The 24,023-nt window shown below is 43.1% G+C and overlaps 2 protein-coding genes across 3 annotated transcripts in view; one reads left to right on the plus strand and one right to left on the minus strand.

Moving 5' to 3' along the window:
• The window catches only part of LOC132881718 (2-oxoadipate dehydrogenase complex component E1-like), a 207,781-nt gene that overhangs the window by 78,867 nt on the left and 104,891 nt on the right, over positions 1-24,023 (minus strand). The gene's annotated exons all lie outside the window — the stretch shown is intronic.
• kcnc1b (potassium voltage-gated channel, Shaw-related subfamily, member 1b) overlaps positions 7,769-24,023 on the plus strand; it is a 33,603-nt gene continuing 17,348 nt past the window's right edge. For both annotated transcript variants that reach the window (XM_060914516.1, XM_060914515.1), the window contains exon 1: positions 7,769-8,869. In XM_060914516.1, the coding sequence (XP_060770499.1) occupies positions 8,282-8,869 (588 nt within the window). In that variant the 5' untranslated portion in view covers positions 7,769-8,281. The remainder of the gene's footprint in view (positions 8,870-24,023) is intronic.

The following is a 24,023-nucleotide window of genomic DNA, read 5'->3' on the forward strand; positions in this document are numbered from 1 at the left end:
TCAGAGAGGTAATTGGGCCCTGTACCATTTAGAGATTTGTACACTAGCAGCAATGCTTTAAAGTCAATTCTGTAGCTTACTGGAAGCCAGTGAAGGGACCTTAGAATTGGAGTAATGTGCTCTGTTCTTTTTGTTCGTGTGAGAACCCTAGCCGCTGCATTTTGAACCAGCTGAAGTCGTTTGATGGTCGTTTTTGGCAAGCCTGTGAAAAGGCCATTGCAGTAATCAACCCTACTAGAGATGAAGGCATGTATCAGTTTTTCCAGATCATTTTTTGACATAAGTCCTCTTAGTTTGGAAATGTTTTTTAGGTGATAAAATGCCGTTTTAGTGATTGCTTTCATGTGACTGTCAACGTTTAGCTCGCTGTCAATGAAAACACCAAGATTTTTAACCATTTCTTTAGTTTTAATCCCTTTTGTGTCAAGAATAGTGGTAATCCTGAGTCTTTCATCTTTTTTTCCAAATAGAATTACTTCTGTTTTATCTGTGTTCAGCTGAAGAAAATTTTGTGACATCCAGTTGTTGATTTGATCGATACACTGGTAGAGACATTCAAGGGGGGCATAATCATTAGGTGATAAAGCAAAATAAATTTGGGTGTCATCTGCATAGCAGTGATACAAAATTGAATTGTTATTGATAATTTGCCCAAGTGGGAGCATATAAAGGTTGAAAAGTAATGGTCCAAGAATCGACCCCTGGGGGACACCACAGGTCAAGGACATTGACGTTGAGGAATAATTTCCCATGGTAACAAAGAAGCTTCTATCTTTTAAGTATGAATTTAACCAATTGATAACTTTACCAGTCAATCCAACCCAGTGTTCAAGTCGATATAGCAGTATGTTGTGATCAACAGTATCAAAAGCTGCACTGAGGTCCAGTAATACCAGGACCGATGTTTTGCCTGCATCAGTATTAAGACGTATGTCATTTATAACTTTAATCAGCGCTGTTTCAGTGCTATGATTGGCACGAAATCCTGACTGAAAATTATCAAAACGGCTGTTTGATATCAAGAAGGCAGTTAATTGATTGAAGACAATTTTTTCAAGGATTTTCCCGATGAATGGTAAATTTGATATTGGCCTGTAGTTATTTAATACTGAAGGATCCAGATTATTTTTTTTAAGTAGGGGCTTTACAACGGCTTTTTTCAGGGACACAGGAACAACGCCAGTCTCTAGGGATGTATTTATAATTTGAAGCACATCTGTAATTATAAGATGAAGAACAGACTTAAAAAAGTTGGTGGGCAGAATGTCCAATTCAGATGTTGAGGAACTGAGATTTTGTACAGTTTTTTCAAGAGTCTCATAATCAGTTAAACAAAATTCTGACATTGTGTTGAAGTTATCTATCTGTGTCATTGGTGATTGCAGTTTTTCAATTTTTTGCAACTGAGATATATTATGAGCAATATTCTGCCGTATTTTATCAATTTTACCTTTGAAGAAGGATGCAAACTCATTGCATTTATTAACTGAGAGAAGTTCAGGTGCTAATCTTCAACTTGTTCAATATCATGCTAGCTGAATGGAATATATCTGATATACCACTCACCGCCAGCCAATATTATTTAAATATGTCACTCAGATCCGCAATGTATTTTGTATGAATGTGAGTTTTTCAACACGAGAAGCTAAACTTCATATTTTCAAGCCAATATGTGATTTTCTTTTTATTATATAGGCACATTCACAAAACAAAAAGTACCCAAATTTATCAAAACAATTCATCGATTTCCTCACGAGTGTGTGTCGTGGAAACTCTCCAAAGCAAAAATGATTCAAAGTCAAAGAGGTTGCAGAAAAGTTTAGACCTTTATTAAGTCAATTCATAAAAGCCGAGTCCAGTCTGCAGAGTGAACTGGTTCCAAATCTCAAATCATCCATTGTTATAGTATTCCACCAATGCCAGATTTACACTATATAAGCATACCTTTCATCCTTGCTCTCCCAATATCCATAAAGTGAACTGCACAGACCTCCCATGATTGTTCTTAATATTAAAACAGACCACCTGTGCTAAGTGACAAATATGAACCCAAACAAGGCTTTTAAGGTCATTCCAATAATATACATCCAAACAAGGCTTGATTTTGGTTTAACACAAGCTTCAGGGTATGTTAGAATATATAATTTTTTGACGGCACCCCTAACGAAGCCAGACGGCACCCCAGGGTGCCATGGCACCCCGGTTGAGAAAGGCTGGCCTAGAGGGTCGTTAGGGTGATCTGTGGGTCATTGACTCTTTCTGCCATCATGTGAGTCATTGAAGTCAGCTGAGTCTTGGTGTGGATGTATATTCAGGCTACATCCACACGACAATGGCAACGAGATGTTATTAAAAAAAATATCACGTCCACATGGGCAACGGATCAGTAAAATATCAGGTACATATGGCAACGCAACGCTTGCTGAAAACGATGCAATACACATGCCACACCTCTAGGGGCACTGTAAGATGGTCCCTTCGGAGACACCAGAACAACAGAAGTAGTAAGGACGCATGCACATAAACTATTATGCGCGAGACTTCATATTAGCCGCAAAGTCAGAAAAATCTGTTCGTAAAATTACATTATAATGACCAAATACAATGAAAAGTATTTTTCCAGTCTCACCTGTGCAAGGTAATCCCATGTGATCTCATTTGGACGGCAAACCTGTTGGTACAGTTAAACGCAGCACATGAATGAGGCATCTTTATTCTCCGCTTTGACCCATCCAATATGGCGGTGAGGATGACGTATGATTCTACGCGGAAGGCGGCGTCTTTAATGGTCCGGAATAAATTGAATGCTACATGTTGATGGATTAATTTGTTCTTCTACACCCTTTTTGAGGAATGTATTGTAGGACTTAAACCAACATCTGAAGAGGTGAGATCGCTCCTTTTTTTCCCTATTTTTGCTGGCGGGATTGACTCTGCCCTAAGGGCTATTCTCTCTCTCTCTCTCTCTCTCTCTCTCTCTTTCTCTCTCTCTCTCTCTCTCTCTCTCTCTCTCTCTCACTTTGCACCATTACACAATAAATATTCACAGTGAAAATATTTTGTAAGCGTGTTTCATGAACCAAGTTATAGGATTTGTTGATAACTCGCATCGAGTTCGTTACACTTCTACCCGGCATGAAGCACATGTGGTTGTGACGTCATCATAAACAAATCCGTTCTACTCATCCAGACGACTTCGCAACGGCGCCGTTGCCAGATCTTTCCACTCTGGAACCCGTTCTCAAAAGATTTCGTTTTGGGGCACCCAAAACGCCGGTGCCGTGTGGACGCCAGGCCGAAACGATAAACAATTTTATCGGATTCACCTGAATCCATTGCCGTGTGGACAGGGCCTCAGTTTTCTGGGAAATGTGCCAAGGACTGCATTGTAGGTGGCTGATAAGTGGTGTCTCAGACCACTTCCTCTGTTCAGTGATGGTCGTTCCAGGTTGATGAAGATGGCTTCTTTTACTCCTCTTTCACATCAAGACTCAGCTGACTTCAATGACTCACATGATGGCAGAAAGAGCCAACGACCCACAGATCACCCTAACGACCCTCTAGGCTGCTAACACCGTTCACACTCGGCCTCCAGCAACCCTAACACCTACAGGATGACTGAGGCCCTGTCCACACGGCAACGGATTCAGGTGAATCCGATAAAATTGTTTATCGTTTCGGCCTGGCGTCCACACGGCACCGGCGTTTTGGGTGCTCCAAAATGCAATCTTTTGAGAACTGGTTCCAGAGTGGAAAGATCTGGCAATGTTGCCGTTGCGAAGTCGTCTGGATGAGTAGAACGGATTTGTTTACGATGACGTCACAACCACATGACTGTGAGTGCTTCACGCCGGGTAGAAGTGTAACGAACTCGATGCGAGTTGTCAACAAATCCTATAACTTGGTTCATGAAACGCGCTTACAAAATATTTTCACTGTGGATATTTATTGTGTAATGGTGCAAAGTGAGAGAGAGAGAGAGAGAGAGAGAGAGAGAGAGAGAGAGAGAATAGCCCTTAGGGCAGAGTCAATCCCGCCAGCAAAAATAGGGAAAAAAAAGGAGCAATCTCACCTCTTCAGATGTTGGTTTAAGTCCTACAATACATTCCTCAAAAAGGGCGTAGAAGAACAAATTAATCCATCAACGTGTAGCATTCAATTTATTCGGGACCATTAAAGACGCCGCCTTCTGGGGGCGTCGTGGCTCAGGTGGTTAAGGCGCCATACCATGAATGCGGGCGACCCGGGTTCGATTCCGGCCCGAGGTCATTTCCCGATCCCTTCCCGTCTCTCTCTCTCCCGCTCATTTCCTGTCTCTACACTGTCCTATCCAATAAAGGTGCAAAAAGCCCAAAAAAATATCTTTAAAAAAAAAAAAAAAAAAAAAAAAAAAAAGACGCCGCCTTCCGCGTAGAATCATACGTCATCCTCACCGCCATATTGGATGGGTTAAAGCGGAGAATAAAGATGCCTCATTCATGTGCTGCGTTTAACTGTACCAACAGGTTTGCCATCCAAACGAGATCACATGGGATTACCTTTCACAGGTGAGACTGGAAAAATACTTTTCATTATATTTGGTTATTATAATGTAATTTTACGAACAGATTTTTCTGACTTTGTGGCTAATATGAAGTCTCGCGCATAATAGTTTATGTGCATGCGTCCTTACTTCTTCTATTGTTCTGGTGTCTCCGAAGGGACCGTCTTACAGCGCCCCTAGAGGTGTGGCATGTGTATTGCATCGTTTTCAGCAAGCGTTGCGTTGCCATATGGACCTGATATTTTACTGATCGTTGCCCATGTGGACGCGATATTTTTTTAAATAACATCTCGTTGCCGTTGTCGTGTGGATGTAGCCTGAGAGTGTCAACGACCTATGTGACCTCAACGACTCTCCTTAGGGTTGCTTTTGATCCACTAGAGGATAAACACCTGGAATTCTCACTAGTCAGACAGAACTGAAGAAGCCTTTCGGATGAGAAATGAAATGTCTTCAAGAATTTCAAGCAAGTCCAGTTGCCTTCTTTAGCACCTACGGTTTATGATGACCTGGATGACTGAGGACCTTCACAGATATAGTACTTCTTTGTATATGTAGTAATGAGACCCAGTGGTAACTCTTATTCTGCACATAGCGTGAGTAAAATAACTAGCCTTTTTGCTCATTGCAGCACCCAGAAAAGTGAATTAAGAGTATAATGAGGAGCATGCAGACATAAAAACAACCTTCTGGTCTTATCAGTAGTGACCACTGCTGCACTTACTTCCTTTTGGCCCATGCTGGGATTTTTTTTTCTTCTTCCTCTTTTTCTACTTCCTTGCTTCTGGAGGATTTCATACGCTGTATATGTTTCATATGTTTCTCAGAGATTTTGTAATACAGCATGACAAAGAAAAAAAAACAGGGACTCTAGCTTGATCTAAGTATCTCCATTTGCAAGTAAATATTAGTATCTCAATTATACAAATATTAAACGTATTACAGAGCAGAACTATGCATCAACATGGTCTGGTATGCTGCAGAAAATACTTCATTTATCCTGGAACTCCTCATTCATCCTGCAAATTATATTTTATTGTCTCCACTTCAGACATTGGAGGGTGATGTCAGCAGCCAAACCTACTCACAACTGAGATTCTCCAGACATATATTAGGTGATCCGAAATCAGTAGAAACAATAAGCTGACACTGACTCTTATGCCAGAATGAGTAATTGTGCGGTTAAAAAAACGTAATACATTGGAAAATAGACAGCCAGTAACTACAGAACTATGTATCTTGTTAAAGGCTGCAGTTCAAGAGCAGAACCCAGAGAACTCGGGTCTATCTACGCTACATAGCCAAAAGTATGTTGACCCCTGACCATCACACTCATATGATGAACTTCCTATCATACTCTTGTTGAACATCCCATTATAGATCCCCCCTCCCACTTTGCTGTTAAAATAACTTCCTCTCTTCTGGGAAGTCTTTCCACTAGATTTTGGAGCGTGGCTGTGAGGATTTGTAATCATTCAGCCACAGGAGTATTTGTGAGGTTAAACACTGATGTTGAGTGAGGACACCGTGTTCCAGTTCATCCCAAAGGTGTTCAGTGGGGTTGAGGTCAGGACTATGTGTAGGACGCTTGAGTTCTTTCACTCCAATCTTGGCAAATCATTACTTCATGAAGTTTGCTTTGTGCACAGGGGCATTGTTGTGCTGGAACAGGTTTGGGCCTCTTAGTTCCAGTGAAACAAAGTTAGAATACTCCAGTATACTAAGAAATTTTATACAATTGTCTGCTTTCAGCTTTGTGGTTACAGTTTGGGGAAGCAACACATATGCTTCCACAAAGTACTGGCCATATAGTGAATCTAGAATTTTGCCATGTCAACAATGACGACTCCTAAAAACTTTTTGTTTTTTAAGCACCCGAAGTCAAGGAAAAGACATCCGTCCATTATCTATACTGCTTATCCGTCAGGGTAGCAGGGGAAGCTGGAGCCAATCCCAGCTGACATTGGACGAGAGACGGCGTACACCCAGGGCAGGTCTCCAATCTATTGTAGGGCTAACACAGACATAAACAACCATTCACACTCAGACCTATGTGTAGTACAGAGTAGCCAGTTGACCTCATCCACGTCTTTGGATTGTTGGATTAAACCAGAGCAGCCAGAGGAAACCCACAGAGGCATGGGCAGAAACTCCAAACTCCACACAGAAAGACCCCAGTCGGCCACGAAGTTCAAACCCAAACCTTCTTCCTGTGAGGCAACAGTGCTCACAGGTGCTAATCACTGCACCAGCATGCTGCCCCAAGAAAGAGACACACTGAGTAAACATGCATTTGTGTTTATCCATCCATCCATTATCTGTAGCCGCTTATCCTGTTCTACAGGGTCGCAGGCAAGCTGGAGCCTATCCCAGCTGACTATGGGCGAGAGGCGGGGTACACCCTGGACAAGTCGCCAGGTCATCACAGGGCTGACACATAGACACAAACAACCGTTCACACCTATGGTCACTTTAGAGTCACCAATTAGCCTAGCCTGCATGTCTTTGGACTGTGGGGGAAACCGGAGCACCCGGAGGAAACCCACACAGACATGGGGAGAACATGCAAACTCCGCACAGAAAGGCCCTCGCCAGCCGCTGGGCTCAAACCCAGGACCTTCTTGCTGTGAGGCGACAGTGCTAACCACTACACCACCGTGCCGCCCTGCATTTGTGTTTAGCAAAACAAAAAAATCTTCCACTTGTTTAATTGATCAATGAGAAACACTGTAGCTGTTCTTGCAAGAACCTTCCACTGACATTAATGCAGGTTATTAATGATATGTGTAATGTTATAGCAATTTCTTCAATAAAAAGTGCCATTTTGTTAACAAACAACACAGAAATGTTCCCAGGTCAACGCTCTAATATCCTCGTGGGGACATTTGATTTGGTCATCAACAAGATCTAACACACACACACACACACACACACACGTTCTCCAGCAGGCTACACGGGCGCGCAGTACAAAGGGATGCGCTGGTGCATGAACCAGACTGTTGCGTTCAGTGAAGGAAGGATAAAAGAAAAAAAAAACATCTCCAGCAGGCTGCTCTTCATAAACAGCGATCCATTCCTGCGTCTAGCCTCTGTTCCATTCCTAATGTAGTTATAGCGATCACGTGACTATAACGGGACGCTGAAGGCGCGTCTGACTGTGCGCTGTGAGCGCACCGCTATTTCAACATTTTCATCATCATACTCCATACGAGCCGGAGATCAGGAGCGGGCCCTTATTATTAGCCTATTATTATTATTATTATTATTATTATTATTATTATTTTGGGACTGAGGCTTTCCGGTGCGAGCGACAGCATCACTGCCTGCACAGTCACCTTGCGCCAAAAGACACGGAGACGGACATGGAGACGAGCGGAGCGGCCAGTGATGTGATGTGATGGGATGGGACGGGATGGGATGTGATGGGATGCACAGTGTGTGTGAATAACGCGCTCTTTACAGGTACCGGTTCTGTTGAGCCGCTCAGATGAGGTTCGCGTTTGCATCGCTCCATTATTGTTCTGTTCAATGGTGAGAATTTACGCAAAGACGAGACTGGCACCATCTTTACAGGTGTTCGGCTGATCCATGTGTTTGGGTTTTCTCTGAACGGCTCTGTAGATGCGTGTCTTGAATAAAGACGAGCGGTGCTGGCCTGTTGGTATTCTGCTCACTCCCAGCCCTATTTCCCGGTCGCCATGCCCCAGGTAGGTGGTAGATAATGCCCAGGGCGTCGCGATGGGCCACCACGGCGACGAGAAGGACCGCATTGTGATCAACGTGGGCGGCATCAAGCACCAGACGTACCGCGGGACGCTGCGCACGCTGCCCGGCACGCGCCTGTCGTGGCTCGCTGAGCCCGACGCAGCAAGTCACTTCGACTACGACGCGACGGTCGGCGAGTTCTTCTTCGACCGGCACCCGGGTGTCTTTGCGCACATCCTTAACTACTACCGCACGGGCAAGCTGCACTGCCCGGCGGATGTGTGCGGGCCGCTCTACGAGGAGGAGCTCGCCTTCTGGGGCATCGACGAGACAGATGTGGAGCCGTGCTGCTGGATGACCTACCGGCAGCACCGTGAGGCCGAGGAGGCGCTGGTCAGTTTCGGCGGCGGCGCGCTGCTCGATGGCGCCGGCGCACACGATGACACAGAGGCAGAAGTCTTGGGGACGCACGAAGCGCCCGCCGAAGGGGACGAGGGAGCGGAAATGACGCGGCGCCTCGCGCACGGAGACTCACCCGAAAGCCGTTCAGGCCGCTGGAACCGATGGCAGAGGAAGATGTGGGCGCTCTTCGAGGACCCCTATTCCTCCAAATACGCGCGGGTGAGTGCAGGCTGATGTTAAACGTGCAACCTGGTGGGTTCGAACCCAGTGACCAACAAGGGCCTTTCTGTGCGGAGTTTGCATGTTCTCCTCGTGTCCGCATGGGTTTCCTCCGGGTGCTCCGGTTTCCTCCACAGTCCAAAGACATGCAGGTTAGGTTAACTGGTGACTCTAAATTGACCGTAGGTGTGAATGTGAGTGTAAATGGTTGTCTGTGTCTATGTGTCAGCCCTGTGATGACCTGGCGACTTGTCCAGGGTGTACCCCGCCTTTCGCCCGTAGTCAGCTGGGATAGGCTCCAGCTTGCCTGCGACCCTGTAGAACAGGATAAAGCAGCTAGAGATAATGAGATGAGATGAGATTATTATTGGGCAGCACGGTGGTGCAGTGGTTAGCACTGTCGCCTCACAGTCCTGGGTTCGAGCCCAGTGACTGACAAGGGTCTTTCTGTGTGGAGTTTGCATGTTCTCCCTGTGTCCGCGTGGGTTTCCTCCGGGTGCTCTGGTTTCCTCCACAATCCAAAGACATGCAGGTTAGGTTAACTGGTGACTCTAAATTGAGCATAGGTGTGAATGTGAGTACGAATGGTTGTTTGTCTCTATATGCCAGCCCTGTGATGACCTGGCAACTTGTTCAGGGTGTACCCTGCCTCTCACCCATAGTCAGCTGGGATAGGCTCCAGCTTGCCTGCGACCCTGTAGAACAGGATAAGTGGCTACAGATGATTGATGGATATATTATTATTATTATTATTATTATTATTATTATTATTATTATGAGCATATAATTTGACTGTGCTTCATACTGACTGAGAAATAAACATGAGCACTGATGGACAGTAGCCAAACTGTTCATCACAAGATCATTAATGCTGTTGCTTAGGCAACTTCTCGAGCTCCTACTTCAGTAGCCTCCTGAATGACCTTGAAGGGGAAAACATCAGTATTTCACCCTCTTCAGCTGACTAAACTGAAAGACCCAGGCTATATATTAAAGCAGCATTCAAAAGGATAACTTACGAATGAATGAATGGATGTTCATCTTCCATTTATCTCCTTAATCAGTTCTTAATGACTAATTTTGACTATTTCCCCATGCTTATTCATGCCTACTGTCAATCATTTCAGCTTTCCTGTTCTGTCTCTGTAAGCATATTGCATTTTGCTTCAAACATTGCAAATAATTTGTGCTTATATCTATAATTGTGAAGACAAAGTGTGTTCTCTGTTGATACCAAGCACTGTGCATTTACTTTGATGTCCTAAAAGATGCAAACTCCACCCATGGAGAAAGAAACACACACACACACACACACACACACACACACACACACACACACACACACACACACACACATGCACTAAAAGATAAGACTGGCCCAAATCCAACCACTCTTCTTACTATTATCTCCAGCAGCTTTCTCACCATGTGGCCAGTAAGCTTCTAAGTAGGTCTGAATGTGATCACAGCTTTCACACAAGTTTTGGCAGTTAGGTTAAAACAGGTCAGGTGAAATAGGTTTACTATGACCTGAAGGTCTGGCACAGAAAAGGCACAAGATGGCAGGTTTCCAGACCCGAAAATGAGCAGAATGCCATCGAATCAAGAAGCTAGTGTGTGAGAAGGAAAGGATGCCTTGACTGAAAGATAGAAGGAGCATTGGCACAGGTTGCTTGCACCTGCTCCTGAATGATAGTGATGATACTAAGCTGCTGGAAGGAGATGTTTTATTAATTTGGCTGTGACCAGGGCTGTCTTGCTCCACTGCTGTGTGTCAGGCTGGACTGTGTGTCTGTCTTGGCTGAGAACTGCTGGAGCTGCTGATCCCACTGCCAAGAATGATGAACTGCCTAATTTAAAACAACCACTAGCATGCTAATGAAATATCTTACATCTAGAAATTGGATCAAGCCAATGTTTAAAATCAAACTGAGTTTTTCTGCTGTTTCCTTGTGTTTCCATTAATGCAAAGTATTAATCAGAATCCATCAACAAAATGTATTATTGCATTCTCACGTATTTAGAAGACAGCACTGCTCGCTAGTACTCAGTGTTGTGTGCTTAGAAGGAATGTTTTATTGAACATGAATTATGAAAAGTGGCTGCAATTAAGAAATGGGTGCAATCAAATGCACAAGGGTTTGAATCTTGATATTTTGTGTTGCCGATTTTATTTTCAGACCTTGCACGGAGTGTTCTGCAAGTGTTAATGTTTTCTAAGGAACTGGACTGGGTGTGTTTTTCCCGAGCCAATTCAATTGTGTATGAGTTATTTTTAGTGTGTCTCCATCAAACTGTAGATCTTAATGACATTACCACTTGATAACTCAATTACTTACTGCAATCACCGTCAATGTATCGTTTTATCTCTACTTAAAGAATAGAAGCCTCAAAGGGACATCAACAGTGAGGTGTGAGACTCTTTTGGGCAATCAGGAAGTCAGGGGAGAACAAATGCATTTACGAGCGCTTGTCAAGGCTGACTGGCGCTGTCCTGATTCCACTTGAAACTCTTCTGTCTCAGGCAGAGTTTAGATCTACTATCCAAGTACATTCATTCATTCATTCATTCATTCATCTTCAGTAACCACTTCATCCTGGTCCGGGTTGCTGTGGATATATTAGCATAGCATTATTAATCTACTTACCAGTATGTTTTTGGGAGATGGAAGGAAACCAGAGGACCTGGAAGAAATCCACAAGGACACAGGGAGAGCATGTGGAACTCCACACATGCCCCTTTTCCACCAAAGCAGTTCCAGGTCTGGTTCAGGGCCAGTGCTTAGTTTGGAACCGGGTTTTCTGTTTCCACTGACAAATAACTGGCTCTGGGGCCAGAAAAAACGGTTCCAGGCTAGCACCAACTCTCTGCTGGGTCAGAGGAAAGAACCGCTTACGTCAGCGGGGGGCGGAGTTGTTAAGACCAACAACAATAACAAGACCACGAAAGATCGCCATTTTTAAGCGACGAGAAGCAGCAGCTGTACAAACGCGAAGTCATCCATTATTATTATTGTCGTTGTTGCTGCTGCTTCTTCCGCGTTGTTTTTGCTTCGATATTCGCGCCAAGGTTTATGCAAACATAGCGACGTAACTGACGTATACAGCGACGTAATGACGTATACAGTGATGTAACTGACGTATACAGCGACGTAATGACATGGCTTCCTTTAGCACCGTGAGCTATGGAAAAGCAAACTGGTTCTCAGCTGGCTCGCAAGTTGGATGAGTTATGAACCAGCACCAGCACTGGCCCCGAACCAGCCCTGGAACTGATTTGGTGGAAAAGGGGTAACAGAGAGGAACCAGAGCTCAGAATTGAACTGTTAGGCAGCAGTGTTACACTGTGCTGCTCTGTCCATGTGTACAATATCACAGTATTTTGTCGGACGTACACTCAAGGGTCACTTTATTAGGAGCACTAATTCCTGAATCAAATTCTAGGTAGGACTCGCCATTGCCTCTATTCATTGTGGCATTTTTTCACAAGGTGTTGCAGACAGTCCTTTTGAGATTCTGGTCCATGTTGACATGACTGCATCACAATATTGCATCAGATTTATCAGCTACACATTCATGCTGCAAATCTCCCATTGTACCATACCTCAGAAAGGCTCTACTGGATTCGGAGCTGGTGACTGGCAAGGCCACTGAAGAACACTGCACTCATTGTTATATTCATGGAGCCAGTTTGAGAAGAGTTGATCTTTGTGACCTGGCACATTGTCATGCTCGAAGTAGTCATGATAAAATGGGTAAATTGTGGCCATAAAGGGAAGGACATGGTCAGCAACAATACTCAGATAGGCTGTGCCATTCAAATCATGCTCAATTGGTATTAATAGGGCCAATGTGCACCACGAAAACGTTCCCCACACCACTACACTACCACCACCAGCCTGAACTGTTGACACAAGGCAAGTTGTGTCACTGGATTCCTCAGATTCCTGTTTTTAGCTGACAGGACCGGAACCTGATGCAGTCTTTTGCTTCAGCCAATTCGCCTCATGATTTGAGGTCTTGTTTGTTCTGAGATGATTTTCTGCTCACCACAGTTGTAAAGCATGGTTATTTGAGTTACTCTAGGCCAGGCTTGTAGTACTCAAGTCCAGGACTTGGACTCGAGTCCGACTCATGCCCTAATTTGAAAGACTCGTGACTTGACTTGGGCTTGAGCACTGATGACTCGGACTTGGACTCGTGCATTAACTGCATTTGGACTCGTAAATTGGAGACGAGGAGGACTCGGATTTTTTCTTTATTTTTTTTGTAACATGGCATAATAATTTGGCATAAAATATTTAAATCTACATTAATTTTTGTACTAATTTCATGCAAGAGTGTCACACCTGTGCACCTTGGCGTGTGCATCAGAGAGACTCTTGGGCGCGCTCTGGACAGCGCGCGCACCAAACGGACTCTCACACGTGCGCCATAAACGACTTGCACCTGCACCGGATTAAGGCGCAATCAGTGCACTTATATAAAAACTGTGAAAACACACTTACTTTGCAAAGTATTGAGTTGCGTTGCTGACACATTACTGAGCCTTATTTCCTTGCTTGGTTTCCTGATTTCCTGTTTCTCGTCTTTGATTCTGCCGAGTCTACAATAGCCTGTTTGTGCCTCGCTCGACCTGTTGCCTGTTTCACTGTTTTAAGATTTTGCCTGCCGTTCTGGATTGTTTACCTGTCTTCACTTGTACACACACTTGTCTTCACTTGTACAAACACACCTTCTGCACTTACATCCATCTCCCAACCATCTCTGACAGAATACTTCACACTCCCTGATAAAGAGAATGCACCTTCACCTGTTCATACGTCATGTTCAGGAACAAACTAATATTAATGGCATTAAAACAGCCACCATCAAATGGTGTGGTTGGAGTGTTGTTCTCAGACTTGACTCAAATTTTTTTTTTAATGACTTGGACACTGGGGATTCAAGACTGGACTCAGACTTGAGATTTAGTGACGCGACTACAACACTGCTCTAGGCATCCTGTCAGCTGGGACCAGTCTGCCCATTCTCCTCTGACCTTTCTCTTCAGTTATCCTTTTCCACCTGCAGAGCTGAATGTCACTGAATGTTTTTATTTTTCGCACCATTCTGTGTAAACTCTAGAGACTATTTTGTGTGAAAATCCCAGGAGATCAGCAGTTTCTAAAATACTCAGACCAGCCCATCTGGTGCCATCGACAGTCAAAGTCACTGAGATCACATTTATTTTCCATTCTGAAGTTTGTTATGAACATTCACTGAAGCTCTTGATGTGCATCTGCACGATTGTATGCATTGCACTGTTGCTACATGTTTGGCTGATTGGATAACTGCATAAGCAAGTGGATAGATGTTGCTAATAAAATGACTGGTGAGTGTATTTAATAGCTATGTTCCAAATGAACAAATATGTATAAATATGTTAAATATGCTAAAATACGATTATTTCAAAAATAATAATCATGCACGACGAACAAAATTACATGGTGAAACAATGATGGAACAGTACTCCAAACATGAAGGTCAGGCAAAAATGCTATGCTGTGACAGTAATGGAGAATGAAAGCTAGCCTGGAATCTGATATGTGTAAAAGATATTTGACATTGTTTTCTGATGTCTGTTTTTCTGTGATCCGATGTAGATACAAAAGGTGTACTGGAGGCACTTGTAGGACTTTTACAGCTGTTTTATTGTGTATTCTGTGTATAGGGATCAGTTTGTGTATTGTCGGTTTTGGATACAGATCTAAAGGCTAGCCGGCTGTAAATATGTGTGCGTTGCGAAGATGGTTGATTGAACTGTGGGCCTGAGTGTAGGCTTGTCCAGACTCGCTTTCTCAGTAATTATCCTCCCACATGTCATTCATTAGCCTGCCTTACTGGAGTGTGTGCGTGTGTGTGATGTGCTGTGTATTAAACAAGACACAGCACATCAGCGCAACCCCATTCTTTGTACATCACTTAACAAACACAAGTTAAGATGACACATGTCAGGCTTACTCATCATTGTAATTTGGTTCTACAGGGTGTTTCAAAAAATTTGATATTATTTGAGATGTAAATATCCCAGAATGATATTGAAATTTTTTTTAAACACGCTGATTTTTTGTTCTTTGACTGCAAATATGAACTGGATTGTAGGAACTGGATTGAGTTTTCAGATACTCTAAGGTTATTGCGCACATGTTGACTGGACGAGGTAGATACGCTATATGGCCAAAAGTATATGGACATCCGACCATAGCAGCCATATGTGCTTCTTCTTCAAACTGTTGCCACAAGGTTGGAAGCACACAATTGTATAGAATGTCTTTGTATGTTGTTGAATTAGGATTTCCCTTCATTGGAACTAAAAGGCCCAAACCTGTTCCAGCATGACAATGCCCCTGTGCACAAAGCAAGGTTCATAAAGACATGGTTTATCAAGGTTGGAGTGGAAGAACTCAAGTGTCCTGCACAGAGCCCTGATCTCAACCCCACTGAACATCTTTGGGATGAACTGGAATGCTAGCTTCATTCCAGGCCTTCTTGCTGGTCATTAGTGCTCAACCTCTTGTACTCTTGTAGCTGAATGAACATAAATACTGAGTGGCACGGTGGTGCAGTGGTTAGCACTGCCACCACATGGCTGACGGGGGGCTTTCTGTTTGGAGTTTGCGTGGTGTCTGTTACCCCTTTTCCACCAAATCAGTTCCAGGTCTGGTTCAGGGCCAGTGCTGGTGCTGGTTCACAACTCGTTCAACTTGCAAGCCAGCTGAGAACCAGTTTGCTTTTCCATAGCTCGCAGTGCCACGTCATTACGTCGCTGTATACGTCAGTTACATCACTGTATACGTCATTACGTCGCTGTATACGTCAGTTACGTTGCTATGTTTGCATAAACCTTGGCGCAAATATCGAAGCAAAAACAACGCGGAAGAAGCAGCAGCAGCAACAACAACAACAACAATAATAATGGATGACTTCGCATTTGTACAGCTGCTGCTTCTCGTCGCTTAAAAATGGCGATCTTTCACAGTCTTGTTATTGTTGTTGGTCTTAACAACTCCGCCCCCCTGCTGACATAAGCGGTTCTTTCCTCTGGCCCAGCAGAGAGTTGGTGCTAGCCTGGAACCGGTTTTTCTGGCCCCAGAGCCAATTCTTTGTCAGTGGAAACAGAAAACCCGGTTCCAAACTAAACACTGGCCCCGAACCAGCCCTGGAACTGCTTTGGTGGAAAAGGGGCATGTGTGGGTTTCCTCCAGGTATTCTGGTTTCTCCCCACCATCCAAAGACATGCAGTTAGGATAACTGGCCACTCTGAATTGCCCATACCTGTAGGTGTGAATGGTTGTGTGGGAACGGCTCTACGTCCACCTGGGGTCGCTCTCCTGAGCTAGCTAACAACTCTGCAGTAAACAGTCAACTACAGTATGACTGACATATGAGAAGAAGAACACAAATCCCCACAGTTACACTCCAAAAACTAGTGGAAAGCCTTCCCAGAAGAGTGGAGGTTTGGATTGGAATGGTCAATGTCCACATCCTTTTGGTCACGTAGTGTATATTGAGATTCAAAAGCATGATCATCATGTCAATCACCATCACCCTTGACAGGCAACTGAAAGAGTTTCTTTCTGATATGACACCTAAATACTAAATCAAGGTCATGAAATGTACACAATCGGCTATATTTGTGCTGTGAATGTGTTACTTCTCAAGTTCACATGAAGTGTGCCATCAGTTTGATTAATCTGTGTTTTTCTTTCAAGGAAATGCACACACTGTAATAGAGAAATGGTTCAAAAGCATTAAGTTCCAGTGTTTGTAACCCAATTCCAGGCCAAAGTTAATTTCATCACAAATCTCTGTCCATAGCAGGAAACTGTGAATTCCTTTTACTTAAACTGAACTTTAACCTGCTTGTTCAGTCTGTTCAGGAACAGTATGCACATTTTCAGTAGATGAAGTAAAAAAAAAAAAATGAGGGAACAGTTTTATTAATTTGAGGAAATGTAATAGAAAATAGAGAACACTGTGTTCTCACCTCAATTTAATCTCAATCATATTTCATAGCTAATTGTATCAACATATACAAAACATCTCATCTCATCTCATTATCTCTAGCCGCTTTATCCTTCTACAGGGTCGCAGGCAAGCTGGAGCCTATCCCAGCTGATTACGGGCGAAAGGCGGGGTACACCCTGGACAAGTCGCCAGGTCATCACAGGGCTGACACATAGACACAGACAACCATTCACACTCACATTCACACCTACACTCAATTTAGAGTCACCAGTTAACCCAACCTGCATGTCTTTGGACTGTGGGGGAAACCGGAGCACCCGGAGGAAACCCACGCGGACACGGGGAGAACATGCAAACTCCACACAGAAAGGCCCTCGTCAGCCACTGGGCTCAAGCCCGGACCTTCTTGCTGTGAGGCGACAGCGCTAACCACTACACCACCGTGCCGCCCGCTATACAAAACATGTAAAACACATTCCACTTCTAATAGTCTAAATCCAGTGTAATGGTGGCTCAACAGGTTAAGGGGTTAGGATGCGGGTTAGGGGTTCAAGCCCCAGCACCACCACCACCACCAAACTGCCCTTGCTGGACCTTTAAAGTGCATATTCTGGACCAATTTCGTGTTTTTTTATATGAAAGTACGTCCCTTTACACACTCATCCAGAAGGGTAATTTTGCACAAGGCCATCTGTCTACAGCAGAAAAAAATAAAATCACAAAATGCATCTGGAAAAATCCCAAGGGAGTCTGGAGCCAGATTTGTGACATTATCTGCGGAAGCGCCAGCAGGCTGCGCGAGCTTTGCACAGTTTCAGTGCACAGCCTGTGTAGACCAAGCGCTCCCATTTCTCTCTCATTGTCCGGTCTTTTGGAAAATGATGAGCACTAATCCCATCATGATTGGTGTTGCTACACCCTCCTACGATACATCTGTTAACCATTTTAATAACTATGCGATAACGTTGAAGAAATTTGCAGAAAACCAAAAAAGTGTGTGTGTGTCAGTGTGTGCATGTGTCTGCTGCTGTTTGGAGGATTTGCACTGGTGATCTACAAACTGAGACAAAAGAGAATGCAAGGTATATTTCACACACACACACACACACACACACACACAGAAAGAGTGTCCAAGATGAAAGATTATATGCTTAGCCTTAGTGTGTGGAATCAATTTTGTGCCAAAATGTTCATACAATACTTTTGAAATATCAAACAAAAATGATAAATCAAAATACAAAAAAAAGTCAATTTTTTTAAACTGGCAAACAAATTATTCATGTAATCGTGCAAAATATCAGTCTATTACTCTTCAGAAACCTTTTATTTTTGTTCCGCGTCTTTCTCAGTTTTGTTTGCCGTAATTTATTTTGGTTGCGATTCCAGCTTTCTCGTTTGCGCTCCCTGACTTTTTGCTTGCAGTTTTGGCACAAACTTCACATGTGGGCGGGCTGTCCAGGAATGCATTCCCATTGGCTAACTTGTGTTTGACTGACAGCTACGCTCAGCGATTCCCCCGGAGGCTGTTGCGGCCATTTCCTACTCGGATTTTGGCGGACTGTTTGACGAGTGACCGATCCATTGACGGGAAACAAGGATCGAGTGGACTTCAGTGACGATTATGATATTGAATTAATTCAACAAAGTGTAAGTGCGGGACAAATGTGTTGTATGTGTTGCAGTAGTACACATTATGCAGGTGTTTGGTGGCAAGTCAAATGTTAGCCTTCGCTCCACTACCCAATATAATAGCTGTCTTGCTAACGTTAAACACGCCTGCATAATGTGCACTACTGCAACACATACAGCACATTTGTCCCGCACTTACACTTTGTTGAATTAATTCAATATCATAATAAGTCCACTCAATCCTTGTTTACCAGCAATGGAATGGTCACTCGTCAAACAGTCCGCCAGAATCCGAGTAGGGAATGGCTGAGCGTAGCTGTCAGTCAAACACAAGTTAGCCAATGGGAATGCATTCCTGGACAGCCCACCCACACGTGAAGTTTGTGCCAAAACTGCAAGCAAAAAGTCAGGGAGCGCAAACGAGAAAGCTGGAATCGCAACCAAAATAAATTACGGCAAACAAAACTGAGAAAGACGCAGAACAAAAATAAAAGGTTTCTGAAGAATAATAGACTGATATTTTGCGCGATTACACGAATAATTTGTTTGCCAGTCTAAAAAAAATTGACTTTTTTTTTGTATTTTGATTTATCGTTTTTGTTTGATATTTCAAAAGTATTGTATGAACATTTTGGCACAAAATTTATTCCATATTAGTGGGGATATTTTGTCCACACTAAACCAATGTTTTCTCATAAACAAACCAGCGCTGACGTAGGATTCAGAAGGAGGCGTCCTGCATGCGACGTCACGAAAATCAATGTTTCCCGGGAAATCCAAATGCCAAGTTTTTTCAGAGGCGGACCAATTCGCCTCAAAGGGCTTGATTTCAACTGAATTTTTCTGGTATTGCGCAAGGTAAAAAAATTGCAGAGAATGCAGAATGTTACAGATATTTGACCAAAGTTTAATATAAAATAGGAGAACTACATTGATCTTGCTCCTGAATTTACCTGTGATATGCACTTTAACCCTATCAGCTCAACTTAACCACATCTACCCCATATAGAGGTGGGAAAAGGATGTAAGAAGAATTGTCTAAATCAAATTTTTTACATTGAGAAAAATCTCCTTCTAAGCTGGTTTGAGCTGACAGACTTCTTATTTTGGCTACAAATCCAATAAAATATTTGAAGAACCAAAAAAAAAAATCTGGGATCATGTCAAACTGTCAACAATCCAAACTAGCTAACTCAGTAGTCCATATAGAAGAATGAAGCCTAGCAATTGATACATAACAAGTGAGACAAGCATTTTAGCATAGAATATTGCAAAAGCTCAAACAACACAATGGAGCTTTAACACGGTTTTAAATATCTGCAACTGATTGTAGAGATCAGTGGTCCATGTACTTTTTTTTTGTTACAAAATGAAAAAAAAAACCAATCCAAAAGAGATGTTTGAAACAGTTTTTGACTTTAAAACAATAAATATTAGGCTGATAAACAGTTCTTCGCTTGTTTTCATACTCATTATAGGACTAAAAATTAATGAACAATCTTGAATGACCTGGTTGTGTGTCAGTAATTACTGGATACAGTGGTGCTTGAAAGTTTGTGAACCCTTTAGAATTTTCTACATTTCTGCATAAATATGACCTAAAACATCATCAGATTTTCACACAAGTCCTAAAAGTAGATAAAGAGAACCCAGTTAAACAAATGAGACAAAAATATTATACTTGGTCATTTATTTATTGAGGAAAATGATCCAAATATTACATATCTGTGAGTGGCAAAAGTATGTGAACCTTTGCTTTCAGTATCTGGTGTGACCCCCTTGTGCAGCAATAACTGCAACTAAACGTTTCCAGTAACTGTTGATCAGTCCTGCACACCGGCTTGGAGGAATTTTAGCCCATTCCTCCGTACAGAACAGCTTCAACTCTGGGATGTTGGTGGGTTTCCTCACATGAACTGCTCGCTTCAGGTCCTTCCACAACATTTCGATTGGATTAAGGTCAAGACTTTGACTTGGCCATTCCAAAACATTAACTTTATTCTTCTTTAACCATTCTTTGGTAGAACGACTTGTGTGCTTAGGGTCGTTGTCTTGCTGCATGACCCACCTTCTCTTGAGATACAGTTCATGGACAGATGTCCTGACATTTTCCTTTAGAATTTGCTGGTATAATTCAGAATTCATTGTTCCATCAATGATGGCAAGCCATCCTGGCCCAGATGCAGCAAAAAAGGCCCAAACCATGATACTACCACCACCATGTTTCACAGATGGGATAAGGTTCTTATGCTGGAATGCAGTGTTTTCCTTTCTCCAAACATAACGCTTCTCATTTAAACCAAAAAGTTCTATTTTAGTCTCATCCGTCCACAAAACATTTTTTCAATAGCCTTCTGGCTTTTCCATGTGAGCTTTAGCAAACTGCAGATGAGCAGCAATGTTCTTTTTGGAGAGCAGTGGCTTTCCCTTTGCGACCCTGCCATGCACACCATTGTTGTTCAGTGTTCTCCTGATGGTGGACTCATGAACATTAACATTAGCCGATGTGAGAGAGGCCTTCAGTTGTTTAGAAGTTACCCTGGGGTCCTTTGTGACCTCACCGACTATTACACGCCTTGCTCTTGGAGTGATCTTTGTTGGTCGACCACTCCTGGGGAGGTAAACAATGGTCTTGAATTTCCTCCATTTGTACACAATCTGTCTGACTGTGGATTGGTGGAGTCCAAACTCTTTAGAGATGGTTTTGTAACCTTTTCCAGCCTGATGAGCATCAACAATGCTTTTTCTGAGGTCCTCAGAAATCTCCTTTGTTCATGCCATGATACACTTCCACAAACATGTGTTGTGAAGATCAGACTTTGATAGATCCCTGTTCTTTAAATAAAACAGGGTGCCCACTCACACCTGATTGTCATCCCATTGATTGAAAACACCTGACTCTAATTTCACCTTCAAATTAACTGCTAATCCTAGAGGTTCACATACTTTTGCCACTCACAGATATGTAATACTGGATCATTTTCCTCAATAAATAAATGACCAAGTATAATATTTTTGTCTCATTTGTTTAACGGGGTTCTCTTTATCTACTTTTAGGACTTGTGTGAAAATCTGATGATGTTTTAAGTCATATTTACGCAGAAATATAGAAAAATCTAAAGGGTTCACAAACTTTCAAGCACCACTGTAGATTGTTACTAAAGGTTGATGTTCGTGCCTGATGTAGTGCTAATATTGTTTAAAAAATAACAAGAGGGGTACTAGAAAGAAGGATGACATGGTGGCTGAAAAAATCAACAGACTCCTATTCTTATCATGTTTTATAATGATAAACATGTACAACGTACTGCATTGGGCATTTTTTCATTGAATATTTGATTTCTAAACTGTGGTGAAACATCCATCCATCCATTATCCATCACTGCTTATCCTGTGTAGGGCAAGCTGGAGCCTATCCCAGCTGACTACGGGCGAAAGGCGGGGTACACCCTGGACAAGTCGCCAGGTTATCACAGGGCTGACACATAGACACAGACAACCATTCACACTCACACCTACGGTCAATTTAGAGTCACCAGTTAACCTAACCTGCATGTCTTTGGACGTTGGGGGAAACCGGAGCACCCGGAGGAACCCCACGCGGACACGGGGAGAACATGCAAACTCCACTGGGCTCGAACCCAGAACCTTCTTGCTGTGAGGTGAGGTGACAGTGCTAACCACTACACCAGCGTGCCACCTGTGGTGAAACACATAGAAACAATTCAAACCAAGAAAAAATATTAAAAGCTGTTCCATCAGTTTCCTATTTTCAATTTGAGAAAAAAAAAAAGAATGAACGCAATGTACACACACCGTCAGTCTGTCTGGAGCAGAAGCGAATCGTAGGTATGATAGCATTCTTATTTTGCATCTTCCAAAGCATCAGTCCATTAGTTGAGCATCTCGGATACGTCTGAACAGCGGTCATGCTTAGTAATTCATCAGAGCATAGTGCATTATGGTAATACCTGGTGAGGTCACTGCTTTGACACAGCAGGGCAAAGAGCACAGAGAGATATCACACAGCAACCCAGACGTGGATGATCAAATCTTTCGTGTATCACACTGTGATGAATTAGATTGTAAGGTAATATTAGATAATGTGAGATCACTAAGTGCTTTTGAGACTATACACACACACACACACACACACACGACTGCAAGTTCTATTTTGATCTATTACATTACAAAAACTCTCACAGATGCCTGAGCATTTCTTGGGAGATCAAAAGTTAACAAATGGTCAAATATACAGTATATCCAATGCATGATAGACTTGAAGACCTTATCAATTCGTGAGACTGAATGCTACACTTTGTTTAAGCTGATGGTGGTTAAGGAAGTCTTTTCTTACTTGAATCAGAAGAAGAAGAAGCCTTTTTTTGTCACATGCACACTCAAGGACAGTGAAATTCCTCTCTGCATTTAACCCATCTAAAGCAGTGAACACACACCCGCACACACAAGTGAGCAATGAGCACACACACATACCCAGTGCAGTGGGTAGCGATACTATAGTGCCCAGGGAGCAGTTGGGGGTTCGGTGCCTTGCTCAAGGGCACTTCAGCCCAAGGCCATCCACCTAACCTAACTGCATGTCTTTGGACTGTGGGGGAAACCAGAGCACCCGGAGGAAACCTACGCAGGCACAGGGAGAACATGCAAACTCCGCACAGAAAGGCCCCCGTCAGCCAATGGGCTCAAACCCAGAACCTTCTTGCTGTGAGGCAACAGTGCTAACCAGTACACCACCGTGCCGCCCCATATCAAAAGTGTTTTTATGGACCGTCTACAATGTGGACATCAGTATGTACTGTATGTGCGGAAAAGTGATTTACCCTAAGTTTGTATGCCATCTCTGTAACGTTCTCCATTTCTCTTTCTTGGAAATGTTTCCCTGTTTTCCTCTGTCATTCCCTCATTAATTCTGGTCTCTCTGCTTTCTCATTCATACCTTGCTGTTTTCTTCATTGAATTCCAAAGATAGCATAATTCTCCTTTCCGTCTTTCATTTTTACAAACTCCTCCTGCTTTGACATATTAGATGACATGCATTCCTTTGAGCCCTTTCCTCCAGCAGATTGCTCCTCTGCCTTTCTCTCTCACTTCATGCAAAACCCATCATCTCCCTTGTCCTTCAGTATACACGTTCCTCATTTCCCCTTCCTCATTCTTCCTGATTTTGCACTCTATTCCCCCCTCCCCTTTTAAAAATCTAATGCAGTTTTCTCTCTGGCTATTTGGTTCCACTGCTGAAAGCACAGTGCCACCATGCAAAGCCACACAAGTCAGACTCAGAGCAAATGCAGGCTTACCGCCCCAGTGCACAGAGGAAGGTGATCCTAATGATAAATGAAAAGGTCCTACTTGTGTACTTGTGTGTGTTTCAGTGGGGTTTTTCAGTGGCTGGGTTTTATTTCCTCCCCAAAAAATGGCCAGCAAAGCACATCCAGGGAATTTCGTCTGTTTGACTAAGTACTGCGTGACCCAGATATAAAGCTCCTGTGGAGAG

Source organism: Neoarius graeffei, chromosome 2 (assembly GCF_027579695.1).
Source record: "Neoarius graeffei isolate fNeoGra1 chromosome 2, fNeoGra1.pri, whole genome shotgun sequence".
NCBI classification, from domain to species: Eukaryota; Metazoa; Chordata; class Actinopteri; order Siluriformes; family Ariidae; genus Neoarius; species Neoarius graeffei.